At 39.6% G+C, this 20,168-nt stretch overlaps 3 protein-coding genes and 1 non-coding gene across 5 annotated transcripts; 2 read left to right on the top strand and 2 right to left on the bottom strand.

Annotated features, from left to right (window-relative positions):
- The first annotated feature begins 3,374 nt into the window (after positions 1–3,374).
- Positions 3,375–8,183, top strand: LOC121758449 (thiosulfate/3-mercaptopyruvate sulfurtransferase 1, mitochondrial-like). 2 transcript variants are annotated; one of them, XM_042153846.1, is made up of 12 exons: positions 3,375–3,581; positions 4,181–4,369; positions 4,718–4,777; positions 4,993–5,055; positions 5,420–5,544; positions 5,650–5,812; positions 5,950–6,006; positions 6,365–6,423; positions 6,695–6,776; positions 7,262–7,325; positions 7,527–7,594; positions 7,762–8,183. In XM_042153846.1, the coding sequence occupies exons 1-12, from the start codon at positions 3,468–3,470 to the stop codon at positions 7,849–7,851; spliced, it is 1,134 nt and encodes a 377-aa protein (XP_042009780.1). In that variant the 5' UTR covers positions 3,375–3,467; the 3' UTR covers positions 7,852–8,183. The 2 variants fall into 2 exon arrangements, with proteins under 2 accessions (XP_042009780.1, XP_042009781.1); XM_042153847.1 differs by lacking the exon at positions 3,375–3,581 and adding an exon at positions 3,617–3,756.
- Positions 8,184–8,736: 553 nt separating this feature from the next.
- TRNAR-CCG lies at positions 8,737–8,809 on the top strand. Its single transcript has one exon. It is a non-coding gene; the product is annotated as a tRNA-Arg (tRNA).
- Positions 8,810–9,355: 546 nt separating this feature from the next.
- Positions 9,356–12,287, bottom strand: LOC121758448 (phosphoglycerate kinase, cytosolic-like). The gene is made up of 7 exons (XM_042153845.1): positions 12,133–12,287; positions 11,838–12,047; positions 11,160–11,237; positions 10,803–11,063; positions 10,236–10,553; positions 9,901–10,059; positions 9,356–9,792 (listed from the first exon to the last, which is right to left on the bottom strand). The coding sequence occupies exons 2-7, from the start codon at positions 12,030–12,032 to the stop codon at positions 9,598–9,600; spliced, it is 1,206 nt and encodes a 401-aa protein (XP_042009779.1). The 5' UTR covers positions 12,033–12,047; positions 12,133–12,287; the 3' UTR covers positions 9,356–9,597.
- A 1,648-nt stretch (positions 12,288–13,935) lies between these two features.
- LOC121759505 (phosphoglycerate kinase, chloroplastic-like) lies at positions 13,936–17,530 on the bottom strand. Its single transcript, XM_042155108.1, has 6 exons — positions 16,960–17,530; positions 15,513–15,590; positions 15,122–15,382; positions 14,717–15,034; positions 14,481–14,639; positions 13,936–14,328 (listed from the first exon to the last, which is right to left on the bottom strand). The coding sequence occupies exons 1-6, from the start codon at positions 17,350–17,352 to the stop codon at positions 14,119–14,121; spliced, it is 1,419 nt and encodes a 472-aa protein (XP_042011042.1). The 5' UTR covers positions 17,353–17,530; the 3' UTR covers positions 13,936–14,118.
- Between the last annotated feature and the right edge of the window lie 2,638 nt (positions 17,531–20,168).

The following is a 20,168-nucleotide window of genomic DNA, read 5'->3' as shown; positions in this document are numbered from 1 at the left end:
ACGCTAATTGCAGTCACAATCACAATATGAAGATTTAAACACCAAGAACAGAACCAGCTCAAGTCAATATACACTGCAAAATCCAAACTTTAATTCAAACCCGATGTGAATCAAAATTTTATGAAATTAATACTCCAATACAACAATGTTTTGGACCATAGTCCAAATCAGACACACAACTAGTCGAAAAACCCTAATTACACTTAACACAACAATTAATTTCAAGAAGAGAAAGAGGATTAGGGTTCGCTGTGAGAGAGAGAGATAAGGGACAATGTTTTGGACTGTATTCCATTTCAGAGAGAGAAGGAGACGGCCGATTCGGGTTTGATATGGGATGGTGGAGGCGGCGCGGTGGAGGCGGTGGGCGATAAGGAGACGGTGGAGGCGGCGTGGTAGAGGCAACGTGGTGCATGCAACAGAAGATAAGGAGGCAATGGCCGCGGCGCGATGGAGGCGATGGAGGCGGCGAGGGATTAGGCTTCCCAAGAGAGAATGGGAGAGTGAGAAAGAGAGAGAATGGGAATTCTCGCAAATGAGGGTAGAGAATGGGGGTTGGGGTGGAAATTAGGGAATCAATTTGGGGTTTTTTAATGGCATTTTTGAAATTGAAGTGAATAAGTAGGGTAATTAGATTGTCCAAATATGGTAAGTAGAACCGGGACTCCTATTCCCGGACGTCCCAAAACGGAAAAATGGGACTCTTATTACTGGACGGAGGGAGTACGAGGCTACAAGGGATAAAAATGGATACTTTTTAGTATCGCGACACTGAAAACATCGGCTTCATGGATGGTAGCAAGCTACAAGAAAATAAGTATCCAAGAGAAATGTTGAAAAGTAGTCCACGAGTAAAATAGAAAGAACATTGCAATTCGAGAGTTTTGTACTCGCGACCTTGTGCAAACCAACGACTCTAGAACCATGACTTGTAGTACCAATCTTAAGCAGTACCAATCTTAAGCAAGTTTTATGATATCTACACAGAAATTGTTAGAGCATCCACAACCGTACTCTTGCCAACGAGCACGGATATGGGCTCGCCCCCACTTTTTCTGACTGCTCTTAGGCAAGAGCACAACACCCACATTCGTGTTCTTCCGCAAAGACGAGCACAAGGGTCCCACCATTCCATTATTCAATTTAAATAAAAACATTTCCACAAAATTAAAATACATTAAAAATACCCGGAATAATATTACAAAATACATTAAAAATAAAAATTACATAATTAAAATCCTAAATATTAAAAATTACATAATCAAACTCCTAATCAATAAAAAATACACAATTCAACTCCTAAAAAAAAAAAAAAACCACTACTCGTGGCTGAATTTCACCCAAATGTGTGTGATTAGGTCTTCTTGTAGCTCAACGTGGGTTCGGGTATCGCGCATTGTGTGTCTTGTTTCGATCCTCTCACCCACCTTCGTATGCACACCTCGGCGTGGGGGAGACCTCGCGCTTGAGCTTCCGGCTTCATCATCGTCGTAAAAGCTAGCCGCCCTCGGTCCTTCGTCGGCTATAATCATGTTGTGTAAGATAATACACATGTACATGATGTCGGTGATATTTTTCACGTACCACAGCCGAGACGGGGCCTTCACAATGTTGAATCGGGCTTGAAGGACCCCAAAGGCTCTTTCGACGTCTTTCCGCGCGGACTCTTGACGCGGCGCAAAAAGAACCCGTCTCAGGTCTTGCGGGTTGCTGAGCGGCTTCACGAAAGTCGGCCACCTTGGGTAGATACCATCGGCGAGATAGTAACCTATGTGGTATACATTTTCGTTGACGGTGAAGTCGATCGCTGGTGCTACACCATTCAACACATCATTGAAGAGGGGTGAAGAATATAGCACGTTCAAATCGTTGTTGGATCCGGCAACACTGAAATATGCATGCCAAATCCATAGGCAGTAGTCGTCAACCGCTTCAAGGATAAGTGTTGGGCCGCCGCCTTTGTGGCCGCTTAAGTGTTGCCCCCTCCAAGCAGTCGGACAATTCTTCCACCTCCAATGCATGCAGTCAATGCTGCCAAGCATACCGGAAAGCCATGGACTGTTTCGTGAAGACGAAGCAAGCGTTGGCAATCATCGGTGGTGGGTGCCCGAAGGAATTCATCACCGAAAGCTGTACGAACGCCCTCGCAAAAAATTTTAAGACAAAGGATTCCAGTGGACTCACTGACATGCAAATACTCGTCGAAGAGGTCGACCGTTTGCCCAGTAACGAGTTGTCGGATGGTACACGTACACTTCTGCAACGCCGAGAGACTTTGCCGACCGGCTGCATCTGGACTTGTTTGGAAGAATTCAACACGGGCGGACAATGTGTTGACAATATGCATAAACAAGTGCTTTGACATGCGAAAACGGAGCCTAAAGTAATCTTCTGGAAACCGCAGCGGGTCGGCAAAATAATCGGCAACAAGCCTTTCGTGGGCTCCCTCCCAGTCACGATGGATGCAGCGGCGAGTTGATCTAGTTGGTTGAGGAGGATGGGCGGGGGTATTCGCTGCGACATATGCTTCATAAGCGGCACGATGTTGTTCGTAGTATTCTTGTTCTTCGCTCTCCGCTTGCGCAATGAGATGAGTGAAATCCATTTGAGGTTTTGAGTGAGAGATGAAGGTGTAGATATTAAGTTGTATGAAAAATATGAATGAGAGATGAATAAGAGATGATTTGATATGAAAAATGGATGATGAATGTGTATATTTATAGATGATTTTGGGGGTGAAAATAAAAAATACAGAAAAACGGGCAAAAAAATGGCCATATTTTTGGGGTTGGGAAAATATTTTTTTTTATTTTTTGGTATTATTTTTCGATTTTAAAAAAATAATTTTTCAACGGATATGCCATTGGCCAATCACACGCTGCCACGTCTCCTGCTCGCTGGCACGGACGTGTTCGATGCATCGAGCAGAGCCGTGCCAGCGGCAAGAGCGCAGCGGCGGACAGCTTCTCCACGCCGCTGGCACGGACGGACGGACGGACGAGCACATGCTCTCCGTTGTGGATGCTCTTAGAGGCAGATCATGCAAATCCCTAGTGTTTTATATACTCCTTAATTTTAAACAAAAATATAAAGATTTTTCCTTTAAAAAGTTGTGATATACTACTGCTATAAACCACTTTTAATTATAAATCCCACCGAATTATAATGATTATATTTGCCTACGGGTATCGCTCACATTTATTAGATGATACAGATTCTAAAAGTTACCCCATAAAAGGTTAGTTTGATATATTTATGAGGAAAGTAAATATTTTATAATTGAAGGGATATATTTTCCTAAAGTCACAAATTTTTATAAATGAAATAATCATGTTGTCTACTGAAGATTTAGTATCTTCTCTATTTGTCTCCGTCTTCGCATCTCTACATATACAGAGCTTTAATCGTTCAGAATTTAATAAACAAAGAGATTTTGTGAGTGATTAATCAATTTTAAAAGTTTTATAATGGCATTTGGAGTATTGCGTAGGGCCCTCTTCTCATCACACTCCATTCTTCACTCTACTTATTCTTTATCAACTCTCCTCCAAAAATCCCAAAGCTTTACCTTCATATTCACCGTAAGTCTTCAATTTCCTTATTCTTCTCCACGACTGTGTATTTGGTCTTCCCTCAGAAGTTTATTTATCCATTATTTGTTATAGTTCAAATGAACTTTCCATCGACTTCCAGCGATTGCTGATTTTCATTGCTATGAAAATTTCTGTTTCACTTACTTCAACGAATTCTTGGAGCGTATGTTTTGGTTTCAAATAAAAATAGAAAGCATCACAATTCAAGAATTAATCGTCAGTTAGATTGCTTTTGTATTTAGGATACTTAATCTATCCGTTTGCCCTTTCAATTTGATTAATTATTATGTGTAGGCATATATTAGTAGCTCTGATAATAAGAAGTTTCATTGCTTCTCAATTTACTATTTCATTCAAAATTAACCAGTAGTCGTGTTTGGTTTAGGGTGAAAAATCTATGCTTGTATTTAGTGAACTTTTTGTTTTTAAATGGGAAACTAATTGGTATACATCATACTCTGCTGCCAGAAAGTCCTGTTTAGAAGCTTTTGGTTTCATTAGTTGGAATAGTGTGTGTCTGTGTGAGTGGCACTTTGTTTGGTGGGTTGATTTTTCATTTGCTAATGTTACTTCCTCTCTGGTGGCAGAAAGAACAATTGACCTCATGCTCGGTCTCCTCCCATTTTTCATATAAGGCGCTGGGTTCAGTTTCACGTTTCATGTCCACAGCAGCTGGTGCATCGCAAAGTTTTCTTACTATGCAGTCCTTGTCAACGAATGAGCCTGTTGTTTCAGCTGACTGGCTTCATGTAAACCTACAAGAACCAGATTTGAAGGTTTGTGGCATTGCATCACAATCTCGCAAACGTTTAAGTCATTGTTGACTGGCTGCCCTGTTTTAGTTCAGTGTGCTATGCTATGGATTACATGTTTTTCCATGCCATTCATTGCCAAAGTGGTTTAATACAGTATCTAATGAGAACAATTTCTGGAAAATGCATCTTTGTACTTGATCCGATTTCCTACTAGACTTTATCCGTGTTTACTTTCTTTCATTTCTTCGCCTATAATGATGCTGAGAGAACACAGAAAATTTTATATGAGTTGAAAACTCTAATTCTACTTTTACTCGAGAGTCGGGTTATAAATATAGCTCTTTTAACTTCGTGCACAATTATGTCCAGGTGTTGGATGCATCCTGGTACATGCCAGATGAACAACGAAATTCAGTTCAAGAATATCAGGTGATGATCCATTCAAAGATATGTTATTCATTTGCTCATTTCTTTCCTTGTACTATCAAAGGCTTCACCTATATGCCTATTATAATTTATAACCACTTGTTGTACAGCTAATTATTCCCAAAATTGAATTCGGTGATATGATTATTTCATATTTAACAGTGTGATTCCCCTTTCTATAGTCTTACATTGGAAAGCTCTGTTGTACTTTTTAACAGGTTGCCCATGTTCCTGGTGCACTATTATTTGATATTGATGGCATCTCAGATCAAACTATCAACGTAAGATGCTCTATTAGTGATGCTCCTCCCTGTGGTTTCATTCCATGCAAAATTTGATTGCTTTTGTTTAGTTTTTATTGCCTTCTCTTCTGGTAAGGCTTTGTGGATATGTTACCTCTTTGTAACCTGCATTAGTTTATTTGGGTGCTCAAATAAGACGATTGAATTTATTTTGATCGTCATTTTTTTAGTTTTCTCATTGTGGTATTATAGCCAGTGGTCGCAGGGTCCATCCATGTGTCTTTAAAATTTATATAATAGTTATATTGAACTTTGTCTTTAAAAAATTTATTTATTATAGATGTGTTAATCATTTTCATGTGTCTGAGTAATCTTAAATTCGTTTGCTCCATGTTGTAAATAGTTGCCGCATATGTTGCCATCAGAAGAAGCATTTGCTGCTGCTGTTTCTGCCCTTGGCATTGAGAATAAAGATAATATTGTTGTTTATGATGGGAAGGGAATTTTCAGTGCAGCTCGTGTTTGGTGGTGAGTTTGTAGTTTAATAGAATCATGTTTTCCATAAAGATATCAATCGAAGACGACATTGACAACACGGTAAATAACTTTTGTGTACTTTTGTTCATTAACCAGGATGTTTCGTGTATTCGGACACGATAAGATTTGGGTTTTGGACGGTGGCTTACCTAGATGGCGTGCTTTAGGCTTCGATGTTCAGTCGAACTCATCAAATGATGCTATATTGAAAGCTAATGCTGCATATGAAGCGGTAGAGGAAGTATACAAAGGACATAAGGTATGTTGTGTGCTACCAACGTTACATACTCCCCTTATGTACTATGGTCAATTTTCTACTTTTTGATATTCCGTGTAAACTTTATGCTTCGTTTATACTATCAGGAATTGGACTAAGAAACACATAATATTTTACAGGTACCAATTACGTTCCAAACGAAGTTTCGACCGCATCTGCTGTGGATGATGGAGCAGGCATGTTTTGTTTACCTTCCGTATTTTTTCCTTCTAACCAAACTTCTATTGGGAATATGATGTCGATGCAAATTATTTCTATTAAAGCCAGAGTTCTTAAATGTGTGATGTCATTACTTGTATGTCAATGTGTGGGAAGTGAACGTGTCTTTTTCATGTATATATGCAATTTTGTGAGCTACCACATTAAGAGCTGTGAGATGGGATTGCGTCCTAGCAATTATAATTTCTTCGGGAAAGATTATAATGTTATATTAAAATCGAGAGATTGTCTTATAAATACGTTGCCATTGTTGTCTCACCTCTACTGCAAAGAGGTCTGATTGGGACTTCTAAGAAGGTGGTGGTTTGTTTTCAGGTTCGTAAAAACGTCGAGGAACAGACATATCAACATATTGATGCTCGCTCAAAAGCTAGGTAGATCTCGTAATTAGCCATTTCTTTTGCAATAATGTTTCTTAATTTCACTAGAGAAACATTTCCTTATACATACATTTCTCATACCTCTGTGCGAAAGATCACTTTTATTTGTTATTTGCACTATATAGTTCATGATATCATACTTTAACAAATATTCTATGATTTTAAATACATTCCCCCTTTTAGCATATAGAAGCCCAAGAACGGGCTAGCATATGAAACACAAAATTCACAACCTTGTATCTGCTTTATATTTTACTTCTCATAGATTTGATGGTGTTGCACCGGAGCCACGGAAGGGGATAAGAAGTGGCCACATTACAGGGAGCAAATGTCTTCCCTTCCCCCAGGTAATAAGACTCTAAGCTCAGCTATGTGTTTTCATTTGTGATGTGAAAAGTTTAGCTGCACCTTTTTTTTATTGTTTCATTCCATTTTTTTCCTTCTGGATTGTGGTTTGCAAGTCTGTCTGCTACTCCTTGTTAAATAAGAGGTAGAAACATGATATTCGGGTAATTTTATGTGTTTTCATTTCTTTATCAATCATTATTAATCTTTAAATGATAATCTATTTTTTAGCATATTTTACGATGAAACGGCAACATTTCACCCGTAGTCAGAAATCAAGTCATAGAGACATCTCACCGGCTGTTTAAGCCATATAAGCATTCTGGCTTCCACCCCAGCTTAAATCAAGTCCTAAGTTCGCATTGTGAAAAATGAGAAAAATTGAAAGTTCATGTCAGTTCATGTGTAAAACCTGAATTATGTTAAAGCTCGTGTACTTCGGAACCGTTACCCCTTTAATCTATATCAATATGGGGTTCCCTTACAGGTGTTGGATGGTTCTCAGATGCTCCTATCTGCAGATGAGCTGAAGAAGAAATTTGATCAAGAAGGTAAGAAATACCATCCTCCTGCATCCTTATTTGAACTCGTAATTGGTAAACCATTCTGTAGCTGGTGTGCTGTTTGAAAATTTTTCACTTTTAAATCTTATTCGTTGTTATTTTTAACGTTATTTATATAAGCAACAGAGTTATGTCTAGATACCTGCAGTTGCTCGACAACATTTGACTGGGGCGCTTGATCTTTTACAGGGATCTCACTGGACCGCCCCATTATGCTATCATGCGGCACTGGTGTGACTGCTTGTATTGTGGTATTGGTGAGTGCCTCCCTTACTCAGCTTCGTATATTTTGTGGCGTTTATCTCGGGTGATAGATTGCATGATCTAACGAACTCAAAATTATCCAATCCATCAACCTTGAAAGTATTTGTCAGTGAATATGGGTGGAAAATGGCAAGCTAATACAGTTAAGGTTGCGTTTCAGGGCCTTCATCGACTAGGGAAGACTGATGTTCCGGTATATGATGGTTCGTGGACAGAATGGGTAATAGTTGAAGATACACCTGGGGTTTGATTAGTATTGATCGCTCGTGGACGTCCAAGGGCGTGAAGTTTTTGTTCCTGTGGTAGACACTTCTCGTGGCATTTGGGTGGTGAAGACAATAGCCAAGCATGGCAACATCACATCAATTTTTCTCTCTTTCTTCGATTCTATTTCCCAGATGATGAACATTGGCTGTCATCTTAAACTGTTTCTTTTTGAGTTAAAAGGTCTTTATTTTTATCTTTTTCTCCATCTGGAAGTTGAAACTGAGTTCCAAATAGTGTGAAGATTCATTTCATCCAGAACTCATTGAGAAACACCTGCACTTGAATGAAGTGAATTTGAAGCTATATTTACTGTTACTTTGTGATAGTGAATGAAGCTCACAATATGACTGTGTGTAATAGCGTTTTCACATGTTTTGTAGTACTAAAAAATCATGAGACAACATGTTCTGTACTAAAAAAACATGTTAAAAGGCTATTTATAACAAGAGATAATACTATCTCCATCCACCTAAATCAGTCTTAGTAGTGGATGTGGCATGTGAAGTATTATTAGTGAAAAATAAGACACGTTAGAGTCTTAGAGAGAAAGACTTGCTATAAACCAATAGAGACCAATTTAAATTGACAGTCCAAAGTCGAAAACATGATTATTTTTGTTAGACGTAAGTAGTAGATCGTAACTAACTTTAAGCTTCATATGGAGTACCAGTATTCACTTGGTCCAAATCACTCTTACAATTGCAAGAAGTGTCCTAAATCTTAAATTTTGTTATTTTAATTTATTGAAATTGATTCATAATCTTACACTTGAATTTAAAAAAAATCATGATGTGGCATTGGAGAAGATGAATGAACAAACTAAAAAGATATGTTTATTATAGTTAATGCTAGAGAAACAGACAAGGAGGACCGCGTGGCCTAATGGATAAGGCGCTCGCCTCCGGAGCGGGAGATTGTGGGTTCGAGTCCCATCGCGGTCGTCAACCTTTTATTTTCAATCATAATTTTTCCATTTTTGTAAAATATGGAGTATTTAATATACACATTATTGCCCTTCTCTTTCCAAGTTTTTTGTACTCCATCATCCCTAGTTTTTATACAGATAGTATTATTTTCGCCCTATATTTATTGCTATTCTATTTTGGTGTTTCCATTTTTATTGTCCACCTTATTTACTTCTGTATACAACGGTGATATAGGAATGACAATTCTTTGCAGGCATTTTTACTTATTCTAAGGTTTTGAGTTATTTACTTAATAATCTAAAATTAAAAATTTATGTGTTCTTTTTTAAAAAAAAATGATTAATTAAATTCAAACTTCAATCGTTCTAGTTCAAATAAACAAGTGAATATGTAGAATAAACCAAGTTAGACATGGTATATGTAATTTCATTAGTGGATGCTATATTAGTTGCCTATATCACTAATATTTTTTTGTTTATTTTAGTATAGAAATTAAGTTTACATAAACAAATTAAAAATCTCACCAAACCATTTGGTCCCAACATACTCAAATATTGGTAATTCATCAAAATGCAACAACGCTTCACGACGTTAATTTAGAAAAGTGAGTGACTGTGCCTTCTAAATACACAAAAAGACGCATTTCCAAAAGGAGAATCGTCAAGGAAGCAAAAATCTCAGTTATTACACCAAAATATATTGGTGGTGATTATTAGCAATTTTGGCCTCTACCACTCTACAAGACCAGCGGTAACATCTCAAGACGACAACTAAAAGCGCATAACATCGAAACAACACATAGCTTAAGCATCATTGAGTGCAAGGACTCCAGGTAGCGTCTTTCCCTCGAGAAGCTCCAAGCTAGCACCACCTCCGGTTGAGATATGGCTCATCTTCTCTGCGAGTCCAACCTTCTCGACTGCAGCAACTGAGTCGCCACCTCCTATGATTGTTGTCACTCCCTTGCCACTGAGTTCCGCCAACTTCTTCGCAATAGCCTAAACAGGAACCATTGCAAATCATCCAGTTTAAAATCACATCCAGCAAAATGAAACTAGGCTTAGCTGTAAACATGAAGATATAGCGTTTTAATGATGAACCGATACCTCTGTTCCTGCTGCAAACTTGTCAAATTCAAAAACACCCATTGGGCCGTTCCAGATTATTGTCTTGGTAGAATCAAGAGCTTCGCCAAATGATTTGATCGAATCTGGACCAATATCTAATCCCATCCACCCATCAGGAATGGCAGATGCTGCAACGGTCTGAAGGTGAAAGCAGCCATTAATATTTATGATGAACAATCAAAGATAGCAGCGAAGGTGCTCACAATTCTAAATCCAAGGCAATAATCACCCTTGATCAAATTTAAGATTATTTGGAACATATATTACCAAACTACAGCTGAGTTTTAATTACCACTTTGGCAAAAACTGCATACCTTGCTATTGGCATCAGCAGCAAACTTGTCAGCAATAACTACATCAGAAGGCAGCAAAAGGGATACTCCTTTAGCCTTAGCCTTCTCAATGAGAGAAGTTGCGAGATCAAGCTTGTCAGCCTCCACAAGTGAGGATCCCACCGCAAGTCCTTGGGCTTTGTAGAAAGTAAAGATCATACCACCACCAAGGATCAGGACATCTACCTTGGCCAACAGTGACTCAATAACACCAATTTTGGATGAGACCTTTGAACCTCCAACAATGGCAGCAAAAGGCTTCTTTGGGTTAGACACAGCTCCGACTAAATAATCAAGTTCCTGAAAAGCATTAAATGGGCAGCATTATAATTTCAGAATGCAAGTTTGTTGATACAAATGTCTATTGCAGCGTTGACGAAACCATCTAAAACTGAATGCTAGAAACCCAATGGCAAAACTTTACCATGCAATCCTTAAAAAAACATTTGAAATTACTATGTAGACTACACAGGATTGGCTTGATTCTTTGATGATGTAGATAAGGATAGTGGCGTGTATAGAAGCACAACAAAAGATTAGTTTGCTGACCTTCTGCATAAGGAATCCAGCCACAGATGGCTTCAAGTACTTGGTAACTCCCTCTGTTGAGGCATGAGCTCTGTGTGCAGTTCCAAATGCATCATTAACATACAAATCTGCAAGAGAAGCAAGCTTTTTTGCAAATTCGGGGTCATTCTTCTCCTCTTCCTTGTAAAACCTAACATTCTCCAGGAGAAGAACACCACCATCTGGTAATGCAGCCACCAACTTCTCAACTTCTTCACCAATACAATCATTAGACATCTTGACCTGACAACACAAGATAACTCAGATAAGCAAAACACTTGGCCGCAAAATAAAAAGGACGTAGATTGACATTGAAAAGGCAATTGATGTTCTAAGAACCTCTAGTCCAAGAAGCTCGGATAGTCTAGGAACGAGAGGCTTTAAACTGTATTTTGGTGTGACACCTTTTGGACGGCCCTGAAAACCAACAATATACAACAGAAGATCAGAAATAAGGTAACACATCATACATGGCAATTGAATTAATACCAACATTTCAACATCAAGCTCAGACAAAATCACAGTAAGACATTGGAGACTAGCGCACAAAAAACTAGTAGATATAAACAAATTGCCTAATAAAAACGAAGAACATGTGACCAAGTATAATAATCAAAGAAAAACAGCTAATATATCATGAACAAATTATAGTATCTACACAGCTCTAACATCAAAATATAACATGAACAAATTACAGTATCTAACACACACTAACATCAAGCAGTCATAACCACATATCTTATCCAATCGACCTAGAAAACACAATTAACCAAACAAGATCCACACTCCAAAGCAGTACCCAAATCAAATCTCGAGATTAAATCGCAAAGTTTAGAAATTTATAGAAATGTAAACATCACGCCATGCTACAAATCCACAACTTATTCAAATTAAAAACAAATCCACAATTTCAAATTAAGAAACGAATCTGAATAATCTTCTAGCAGCATATGTATAAAAAAAATACGAATCCTTCCAATTTACACTACCAATCAGTAATATATCTAAAATACGTACAAGGTGGGAAGTGAGGATGATTTTAGCACCATATCCAATCAAATACTTAATGGTAGGGACGGCGGCTCTGATCCTGGTATCATCGGTGATGTTGAAATTATCATCCAACGGCACGTTCAGATCCGCTCTCACGAGAACCTTTTTGCCCTTCAGATCGGCTTCCTTCAGCGTGCCCACGCTCTTCTTCGTCGCCATTTTCAAATCAAAATCCTGAACAAAACCGATCGAACAAAGAAGAATTAGCTAACAGTATAAGCATATAGATCCGGCGAAGATAAGAGAGATCGAGCCATACGTTAAAAATCAATGAATGGATCGGTGGAAAGTGATCAGTCACGAGTAGATGGAGTGTGGAAGAATCGAGAGGGAGTCATCTTTTATAGATGTAAGTTAAGGCGTAGGTTAAGACCATTATGCTATATGACGCCACCCGACCAGGTGCGCATTTTTCCATTTTATAAAATAAATTGAATACTCATTTCTAATTATTAGTAAAAATATCTATACGGACTTGTAGCATAATTTATTTTCTGATATTTTACTTATGTTTTTAGGGGATCTTTGACTTGCTATTTATCTCTATTTATTACTCCTGTGATTTTAGTATACTAGTTTTTTTTGGCTTGGTGAACACGGTATCTAATGAAAATCAATGAATCTTAATTACGATAAAATTGTGGGCAAAAATAGTTAACCTAGTTTCCTACCAGTAGGTAGGAAATTGTATCTACGTGTTCAGTTTACATGATTTGGCTTCATTTTCAAGAAAATGACGGCTCCTTGTTTGAGTGAGTTGACCAAAAAACCCTTACAAGGGAGGTGAATAGTGCGTGCGGGCCATGAAAATAGTATAAACTGAACAAGAGAATTGTAAAGAATTGAACCCATTTCTCATTTCGAGGGCTTCTAACAGGGAACAATTTACATAAATATTCACCAACTATAATACCTTGTTTATTATCAATTAAAATCAACACATATATATATATACACATTTTAATTGTATAGAGTGTCATTAACATAAGTGAATTTTTTGTTGATAGTTATGTATAAATTTCTAATTGTATTGCATATTAATATACACAAGTTATAACATGTAATAAAATCATTAAAATTAATTTGTTGCCATGAATTCAGTTGTTGTAATGATTAAATAGCAATTATTCACTCAATGTTATCAAGGTGCAACAATACAAGTATGGACGTATTATTTTCTATGAATTGTATATTGCAAATAACTAAGAATAAGTATATTTACAACTACACGAGCGTAATAGTAATAATTATTACTAGTATTGTGTAGATCATATAATTGACATTTTTCTTTAACTACAAGTCTACAAGCTTAATATTTTGCCAGGAAATTATATTCTCGACAAATGTTTAAGATTAATAATAATAATTTGGTGCTGCCAAAAAAAATTTATTTGTCAACTTTGGAAACAAAGCATGAGTGGTGACTTAGAGCGTCCACTATAATGTGGACGCGGCTATAGCCGCGTTTGGGGCGGAAGCGGGGCGGCTTATAGTGGGAAGGGTGTCCGCCGCGGGGGTGGACGCGGCGGGTGGGGGGAGGGGCGGCGGACGCGCGATCGCCGACTCCGGGGCGAGGACGCGGCTGAGGGTGGCTGGAGAGAGAAGGAGTGGGGCTATAACCGCGGCTGTCTATTGCTATAGCCGCGGCGGTTCGATTCGGGGGGCGGCGGTGGGAGGGGCTGTCCGCCCCCTATAGTGGACACTCTTAAGCTCGTAACTAATTATTCGAAATCTTACATAAGCAATCTCAGTTATATAATTTACTATAATGTACTACGTATTATTTATTTTTTAGTCAAATCATGTAGGTTTGGATGTTATTCGGTTTAAATTGGTTTCATTATTGTAAAAGGAGTATTAAATTCGCGATATGGTATCTTGTTTCCAAATTTGAACATTTTCATATTTTGAAATAATTAGGGTAAAAGAAAGATCCAAAATTTTGAATAATAATTGGGGTCATTTGGATTCATCCATGGCTTCAAATGAAGAAGAAATATGAGGTGTAGATAGAACACAAGGATAATAAAAATGAAGAATTGGTGTAGTGTGAATTGTGAAATGATTAAAAAAAAGAGTTCTATATATAAAGAGGATGATTGAATTCCTTGATTGCTTATTGAGATCTGAACAAATGGCAAGAAGAGATCTATAGCACCAAACTCGCATTCTATTACATTTCTCGTTTACAAAAGAAGATAGGTTAGAAAGAATCTAGAAGAGTGCTGGCTGCTGCTTCAAGGCCTTAAACAGCAACCGGCGTGGCTTCATCCAGGGCAACCACGCCCGGGAGCGCCTTCCCTTCTAGAAGCTCCAAACTTGCACCACCACCAGTCGATATGTGGCTCATCACTCCCGCGACTCCCACCTTCTCCACAGCTGCAACGGAATCTCCACCACCAATAATCGTGGTCACTCCTTTCCCACTCAGCTCTGCAAGCTTCTTTGCAACCGCCTGGAAAAGGACGAGAGATTCAACATATAGTTCTCACTAAAACTCGTTAATGACACGTCCGGACAAGATTTCACTTTCTTGGAAAGCTTTCTGGGACTGATACATCACTCAAGTAAATAAAAGAGCAATCTTTTTATCAAGAATTTATTTACCTCTGTGCCAGCAGCAAACTTGTCGAACTCAAACACTCCCATCGGTCCGTTCCAAATAATAGTTTGCGTGGTGTCCAAGGCAGCATTGAACGTCTTGACAGAGTCGGGTCCAATATCCAATCCCATCCAGCCATCAGGGATTGCCGATGCAGGCACAATCTGCATTATTTTATGTTTGAGAAACTCAACTGTCGAAACCATATTTGGAGGTCGAGAAGGATTAAAAGAAGCCAGACCTTGCTGTTTGCATCTGGAGCAAACTTGTCGGCTATAACAACATCAGTTGGTAGCAAGAGAGAAACTCCCTTGGCCTTTGCCTTGGCAAGAAGTGATGTTGCTAAGTCAAGCTTGTCTTCTTCTACCAGGGACGACCCAACCGAGAGGCCTTGTGCTTTGTAGAATGTAAAGATCATTCCTCCGCCCAATAGCAATATATCACACTTCTCTAGAAGCGATTCGATCACTCCAATTTTGGAGGAGACCTTCGAGCCACCAACAATGGCTGCGAATGGTCTCTTCGGGTTTTTAACTGCTCCATCGAGATAGTCCAGCTCCTGAAGCAGCAAATAGGCACAATAAAGCCACTGCATTAGTAAATAAATTTAAATGTTGTAAGAGCATTAGAGTTAAGAAAGTGTAACCTTTTGTAAAAGGAAACCAGCAACTGAGGGTTTAAGGAACTTAGTCACTCCCTCAGTAGAGGCATGTGCTCTGTGGGCAGTACCGAATGCATCGTTGACAAAAAGATCAGCCAATGAGGCGAGCTTCTTTGCAAACTCAGGTTCATTTTTCTCTTCCTCTTTGTAGAACCTCACATTCTCGAGCAAAAGGACGCTACCATCAGGTAATCCGGAAACCAGTTTCTCGACCTCTGGACCAATGCAGTCATCGGCCTTCACAACCTGTTTAAGTATGAATTATCAGAAGAAAGCTAATCTTTATTTACTTCTAACAGCCCTTTGCAAATGCAGAAAAACATGATCTCTCCTATTTGTTCCTCTTCCCCTGAAATTTAATTTCCTATAATTGTACCTGGATACCGAGCAGTTCAGATAGCCTGGGAACAAGAGGTGCAAGACTGAATTTCGGAGTGACACCCTTTGGCCGACCCTGAAAAAAGCAAGCATACGAACAATAGGTGAGTCCACAGTGTCGAGACCAGTCTCATTATTCAGGCAATTTTTTCAATCTGACAACTATGACCTAGTGAAGAATGACTGATACTGTCCTGATGAAACCGAAGGCACCAATGCAATAACACAAATATATATATATATATATATATATACACACACACACACAAATTAAACCTACTGTTTTAAACAGAAAACTACACTGAAACAGAAATTTTGAATTCCCATAGCCAAATGCTAGCATCTAATTGTATAAATTTCTTTAATTCTCCATTACAGGCAATAATGGGGTATGAACTATGAACTTGTTCACAATCCCTTCTAGTATCAGAAACAAAACATAGTTTTAAAAAACAGATTTTGAGGCCCAAACATCAAATGAATTACACACAACCCGAGCGAAAAACAAGAATCTGAGCTGAACCAAGCAAATCAAAGTCATACAGTCAAGATTCATAAGAACAATTCAGCAAAACAATATCACAAATATGGAAAATGAAGAACAAAATCAGCATTCCATAAAGTCGAGAGCTTTAATTCGGAGAAAGGTTGACTCACTAAGTGGCTGGAGAGCCAAATGTTAGCATCTAATTATTCCACTTCTCTAATTCTCAGTTACAAGCAATCATGAAGTATGAACTTATTAACAAACTCTTCTAATATTGGATCATGAGGATGAAGCCTATGGCTATATCACAAACAAAACATAGACTACGAATCAGATCATGAGCCCCAAACATAGCATGAATTCTACATAAACTGGTGAAAAAAACAAGAATCCAAACTGTCCCAAGCAAGTCAAGGCCCAACAGTCAAGATTCATAAGAACAATGAGGTTCAAAACAATACCTCAAATATGAACTGAATAACAAAATCAGTATTCCATAAAGTCGAGAGCTTTAAATTCGGGCTGGAGAGCCAAATGATAGCATCTAATTAGTCCATTTCTTTAAATCTCAGTTACAAGCAACCATGAAGTATGAACTTATTCACAAACTCTTTTTTGGATCGGTAAATAAATTTAAATTTAAAGGCCGCGTTGTGGATGACTCGGACCTGAGACCTCGGTCATTAACCTCTCTAATGCATGGCCAACTCACACACACTTCGCAAACTCTTCTAGTAATGGATCATGAGGGTGAAGCATATGGCTATATCAAAAACCAAACATAGTCTAAAAATCAGATCTTGAGCCCCAAACAACCCGTAATTTTACATAAACTGAGAGAAAAAAACAAGAATCCAGACTGAACCAAGCAAATCAAAGCCAAACAGTCAAGATTCATAACAACAATGCAGATCAAAACAACAACCCAAATAGAAATCAGGCGCTTAATCGGACTCACCAAGTGACTGGAGAGAATGACTTTAGCCCCATTGTTAATCAGATGCTTAATCGTGGGAATCGCAGCCCTAATCCTAGTATCATCAGTGATGTTCTGATTGTCGTCGAGGGGCACATTGAGGTCGGCCCTGACAAACACCTTCTTCCCCTTGAGCTCGGCGGCGGAGAGGTCTCCGACGCTCTTCTTGGCCATGGTGGCGGCGCCCCTGAGGGGCTTGGCGGCGGAGAAAAATCGCAGCTTGGTGGCGACGTGGTGGGCGAGGAGGGGGTCGGCGGCGGCGAAGCCCAGGCGGCGGAGGGAGGTCTTGGCGAGGAAGCGGGTGGTGGGGGGGTTGAGAGAGGCGGAGGACTTGGGGATGGCGCAGAAGGCCGGAGAGGCGGCGGTGAAGGCCATTGCTGCTATCGGGGAGTGTTTTGTGTGGTGGGATGGAAAGATGGAGAGTGAGAAAGTGGGGTGTGTATTTGAGGGAGAGAGAGAAAGGGGGTTTTTTGTTTGTGGTATGGGATTGAGATTTCTCTTATCGTTGAATAGAGGTTGAGGTTGAGGTTGAGGTTGAGGTTTCGATGATTTTCTGGTTCACTGTTTGAGTGTCTTCTTCTCTTGTGGTTAAACAATTTATGCCTTTCAACTTTTCGGTTTTGCATTATTATTTCTTGCCCTCTCCTTTTTCTTATATTTTTTTCTTTAGGAATAATGGCATCTACACTGGCTTTCGTCCAGCAATAGTCCAGCCATAAACTCCTCCTACCACATCATCAGCACTAAAAATCATCATGTCACATCATCAGGACAAGTAAATAGCCCAGCAATAGCCTAGCCACATCACCCCTAATTATATAAAATAAATAATTGGCAATCACACAAAATACGGAATTAAATTTACGACACATATACGGGAAAATCTAATTATTTTATTTAAAATTTAAAAAAAGTACATTTTAAAAAATTACATAATTAAAAAAAACTAACGCCGTGCAATCCTCCGCGCCCACAACTCTTCAATTAATCCTTTTGGAGTCGAATATGAGCATCTGTTTGGCGCATGTCGGCATGTGCTTGGAGGAGGCCGGCTTCATCGTGCGGGACCCCATTTCGTACGTTGGGGGCAGCTATGACATGGCTTGGACCGGCTTCATTATCATCGTTGACCCAACTAGTCAGTCGTACACCTTCATCTTCGACAATCATGTTGTGCATGATAATACATGCGTACATTATATCAGCAATGCAGTCGATATGCTACAAACGCGTTGGACCCCTAATTGCCGCCCATCGAGACTGGAGCACACCAAATGTGCGCTCCATGTCATTGCGCGCCGACTCCTGGCGTTCCGCAAAGTAGGTCTTCCTCTCATCCGATGCGCATCTGATCGTCTTCACAAAGACGGGCCACCTAGGGTATATCCCATCCGCCAAGTAGTAGCCCATATCATGCTGGGTCCCGTTGGCGACAAAACTGATGGCCGGACCGACGCCCTGGCACAGCTCGTTGAAAAGGGGCGACGAGTTGAGGACGTTGAGGTCGTTGTTCGACCTGGCTATCCCAAAATACGCATGCCAAATCCATAGCCGGTAGTCAGCAATGGCCTCCAGGATCATCGTGGGATTCTTTCCCTTGTAGCCGGTCGTGTAGAACCCCTTTCAGGCAGCGGGACAGTTCTTCCACTCCCAATGCATACAATCTATGCTGCCTAACATACCCGGGAACCTATGCTTCTCCCCGTGCATCTGCATCAGCTCCTGGCAGTCTTCGGGGGTAGGGCTTCGAAGGTACTGCTCACGGAAAATTTCAATCACGCCCTGACAAAAATACTTCATACATTCAAGGGCGGTCGACTCACATGTCTCCCGCGCCTTCGTAGGCCAACTGCCTGATTGTCGCAGTGCACTTTTGATAGGTGTGTGGCCGGGTATGCCAGCCGCATCGTGCCTGAAGCGGAAATACAGATATCGCTGCTCCAAGGCGTTAACAATACGCATAAACTGGGCCCTGCTCATCTTAAAACGGCGCCTGAAATGGTTGTCGTTGAACCGCGGCTCCTGTGCGAAGTAGTCTGCGTATGGGCGTTGATGTGCAACTACGTGATCAAGTTCAATCACTGTTCGGCGGTGGACAACTGGTCGTGGTCGAGGTCGAGGTCGAGGTACTGCCGGCTGCAAGCCCCTCTGCAGCAGCCGATCAATCTCACGGTTCGTATATGCCTCTAACGCTTCGTTCATTCGACTATCGTACTCCTCATCATCCCTACCACTACCACCACTACCACCACCAACGTTGCTCATTTCCCGCTGTTGATCTTGTACAGAAATTAAGATAGATAGAGTACTCGTTAAAACAAGTGGTGCGAATGAAAATGACGTGCAAATCGCGTATATATAGTGTTTCGAAAATTAAAAAAAAAACATTAAATTCGCTCGCCGGTCCTGAGCCTGCAATGGCGGCGAGCAGACCGGCGAGCGCATCGGCGAGCGCTCGCGAATCGGCCAGAGCTCGCCGATTTTTTTGCCGAAATGGCGCTCGCCGGTTCCAATGGTTCGGCGAGCGGACCGGCAAGCGCCGAAAATCGGCTAGCCGGCCCGCTCGCCGCCATTGGAGATGCTCTAAACGGATTTTCATTATTACTACTCCTCCTTCAATACGTTCCTATTCATTTTTATTTATTTATGTGTAGTCCGTTTTTGGAGAATTTTTCTCCCAAAATGTGCAAAATAAGATTACAATAGAAGAAAAATTAATAAATGGCATTATATATTTAAAAAATATTCACACATAGTCATAGGATTTTTGATCCATCTATATTTTTAAAAAATAGTGAGTTAAATCAGAATTTTTATAACTTTCACAATTTTTAAACATCCGATGAAAGTTATTGTAACTTTATATCTTTTGTCATATATCATCACACATATATAATAAACCATCTAGAAAATTGATCACTATAATGTAGAACAATGCCAAATTTTTCTACAAATCAATGAAAAATTATAATTTAAATGACAATTTTCAGCAAAATTTTAATCGCATGAAACAATTTTGAGAGGTATAGAAGTTATGGCTTAATTCGTACTCCACATCCGTCTTATTATAGATGACACACTTGGCAAATGACACGAGATCGTAGGAGATGTTTTGTGTATTAAGTGGAGAGAGAAATAATATATTTGTATTAATGTGAAAGATTATTTTTTTAAAAAGAATGTGTGACATC

The sequence above is a fragment of the Salvia splendens genome, chromosome 12 (assembly GCF_004379255.2).
Source record: "Salvia splendens isolate huo1 chromosome 12, SspV2, whole genome shotgun sequence".
NCBI classification, from domain to species: Eukaryota; Viridiplantae; Streptophyta; class Magnoliopsida; order Lamiales; family Lamiaceae; genus Salvia; species Salvia splendens.
Note: the sequence above shows the minus strand (reverse complement) of the source record. Positions and strands in the feature narration are given on the sequence as shown.

Bases quoted from the DNA above. Each gene is read 5' to 3' on its own strand.
- LOC121758449 (XM_042153846.1), top strand. From the start codon at position 3,468: ATGGCATTTGGAGTATTGCGTAGGGCCCTCTTCTCATCACACTCCATT. The intron at 6,424-6,694 runs GTAGATCTCGTA...TACTTCTCATAG, and splicing joins GATGCTCGCTCAAAAGCTAG to ATTTGATGGTGTTGCACCGG. The intron at 7,595-7,761 runs GTGAGTGCCTCC...GTTGCGTTTCAG, and splicing joins CTGCTTGTATTGTGGTATTG to GGCCTTCATCGACTAGGGAA.
- LOC121758448 (XM_042153845.1), bottom strand. From the start codon at position 12,032: ATGGCGACGAAGAAGAGCGTGGGCACGCTGAAGGAAGCCGATCTGAAG. The intron at 11,064-11,159 runs GTTCTTAGAACA...TTGTGTTGTCAG, and splicing joins CCGAGCTTCTTGGACTAGAG to GTCAAGATGTCTAATGATTG. The intron at 9,793-9,900 runs GTATCGGTTCAT...GTTCCTGTTTAG, and splicing joins AGTTTGCAGCAGGAACAGAG to GCTATTGCGAAGAAGTTGGC.
- LOC121759505 (XM_042155108.1), bottom strand. From the start codon at position 17,352: ATGGCCTTCACCGCCGCCTCTCCGGCCTTCTGCGCCATCCCCAAGTCC. The intron at 15,035-15,121 runs GTTACACTTTCT...TTGCTGCTTCAG, and splicing joins CTGGTTTCCTTTTACAAAAG to GAGCTGGACTATCTCGATGG. The intron at 14,329-14,480 runs GTAAATAAATTC...GTCCTTTTCCAG, and splicing joins AGTTTGCTGCTGGCACAGAG to GCGGTTGCAAAGAAGCTTGC.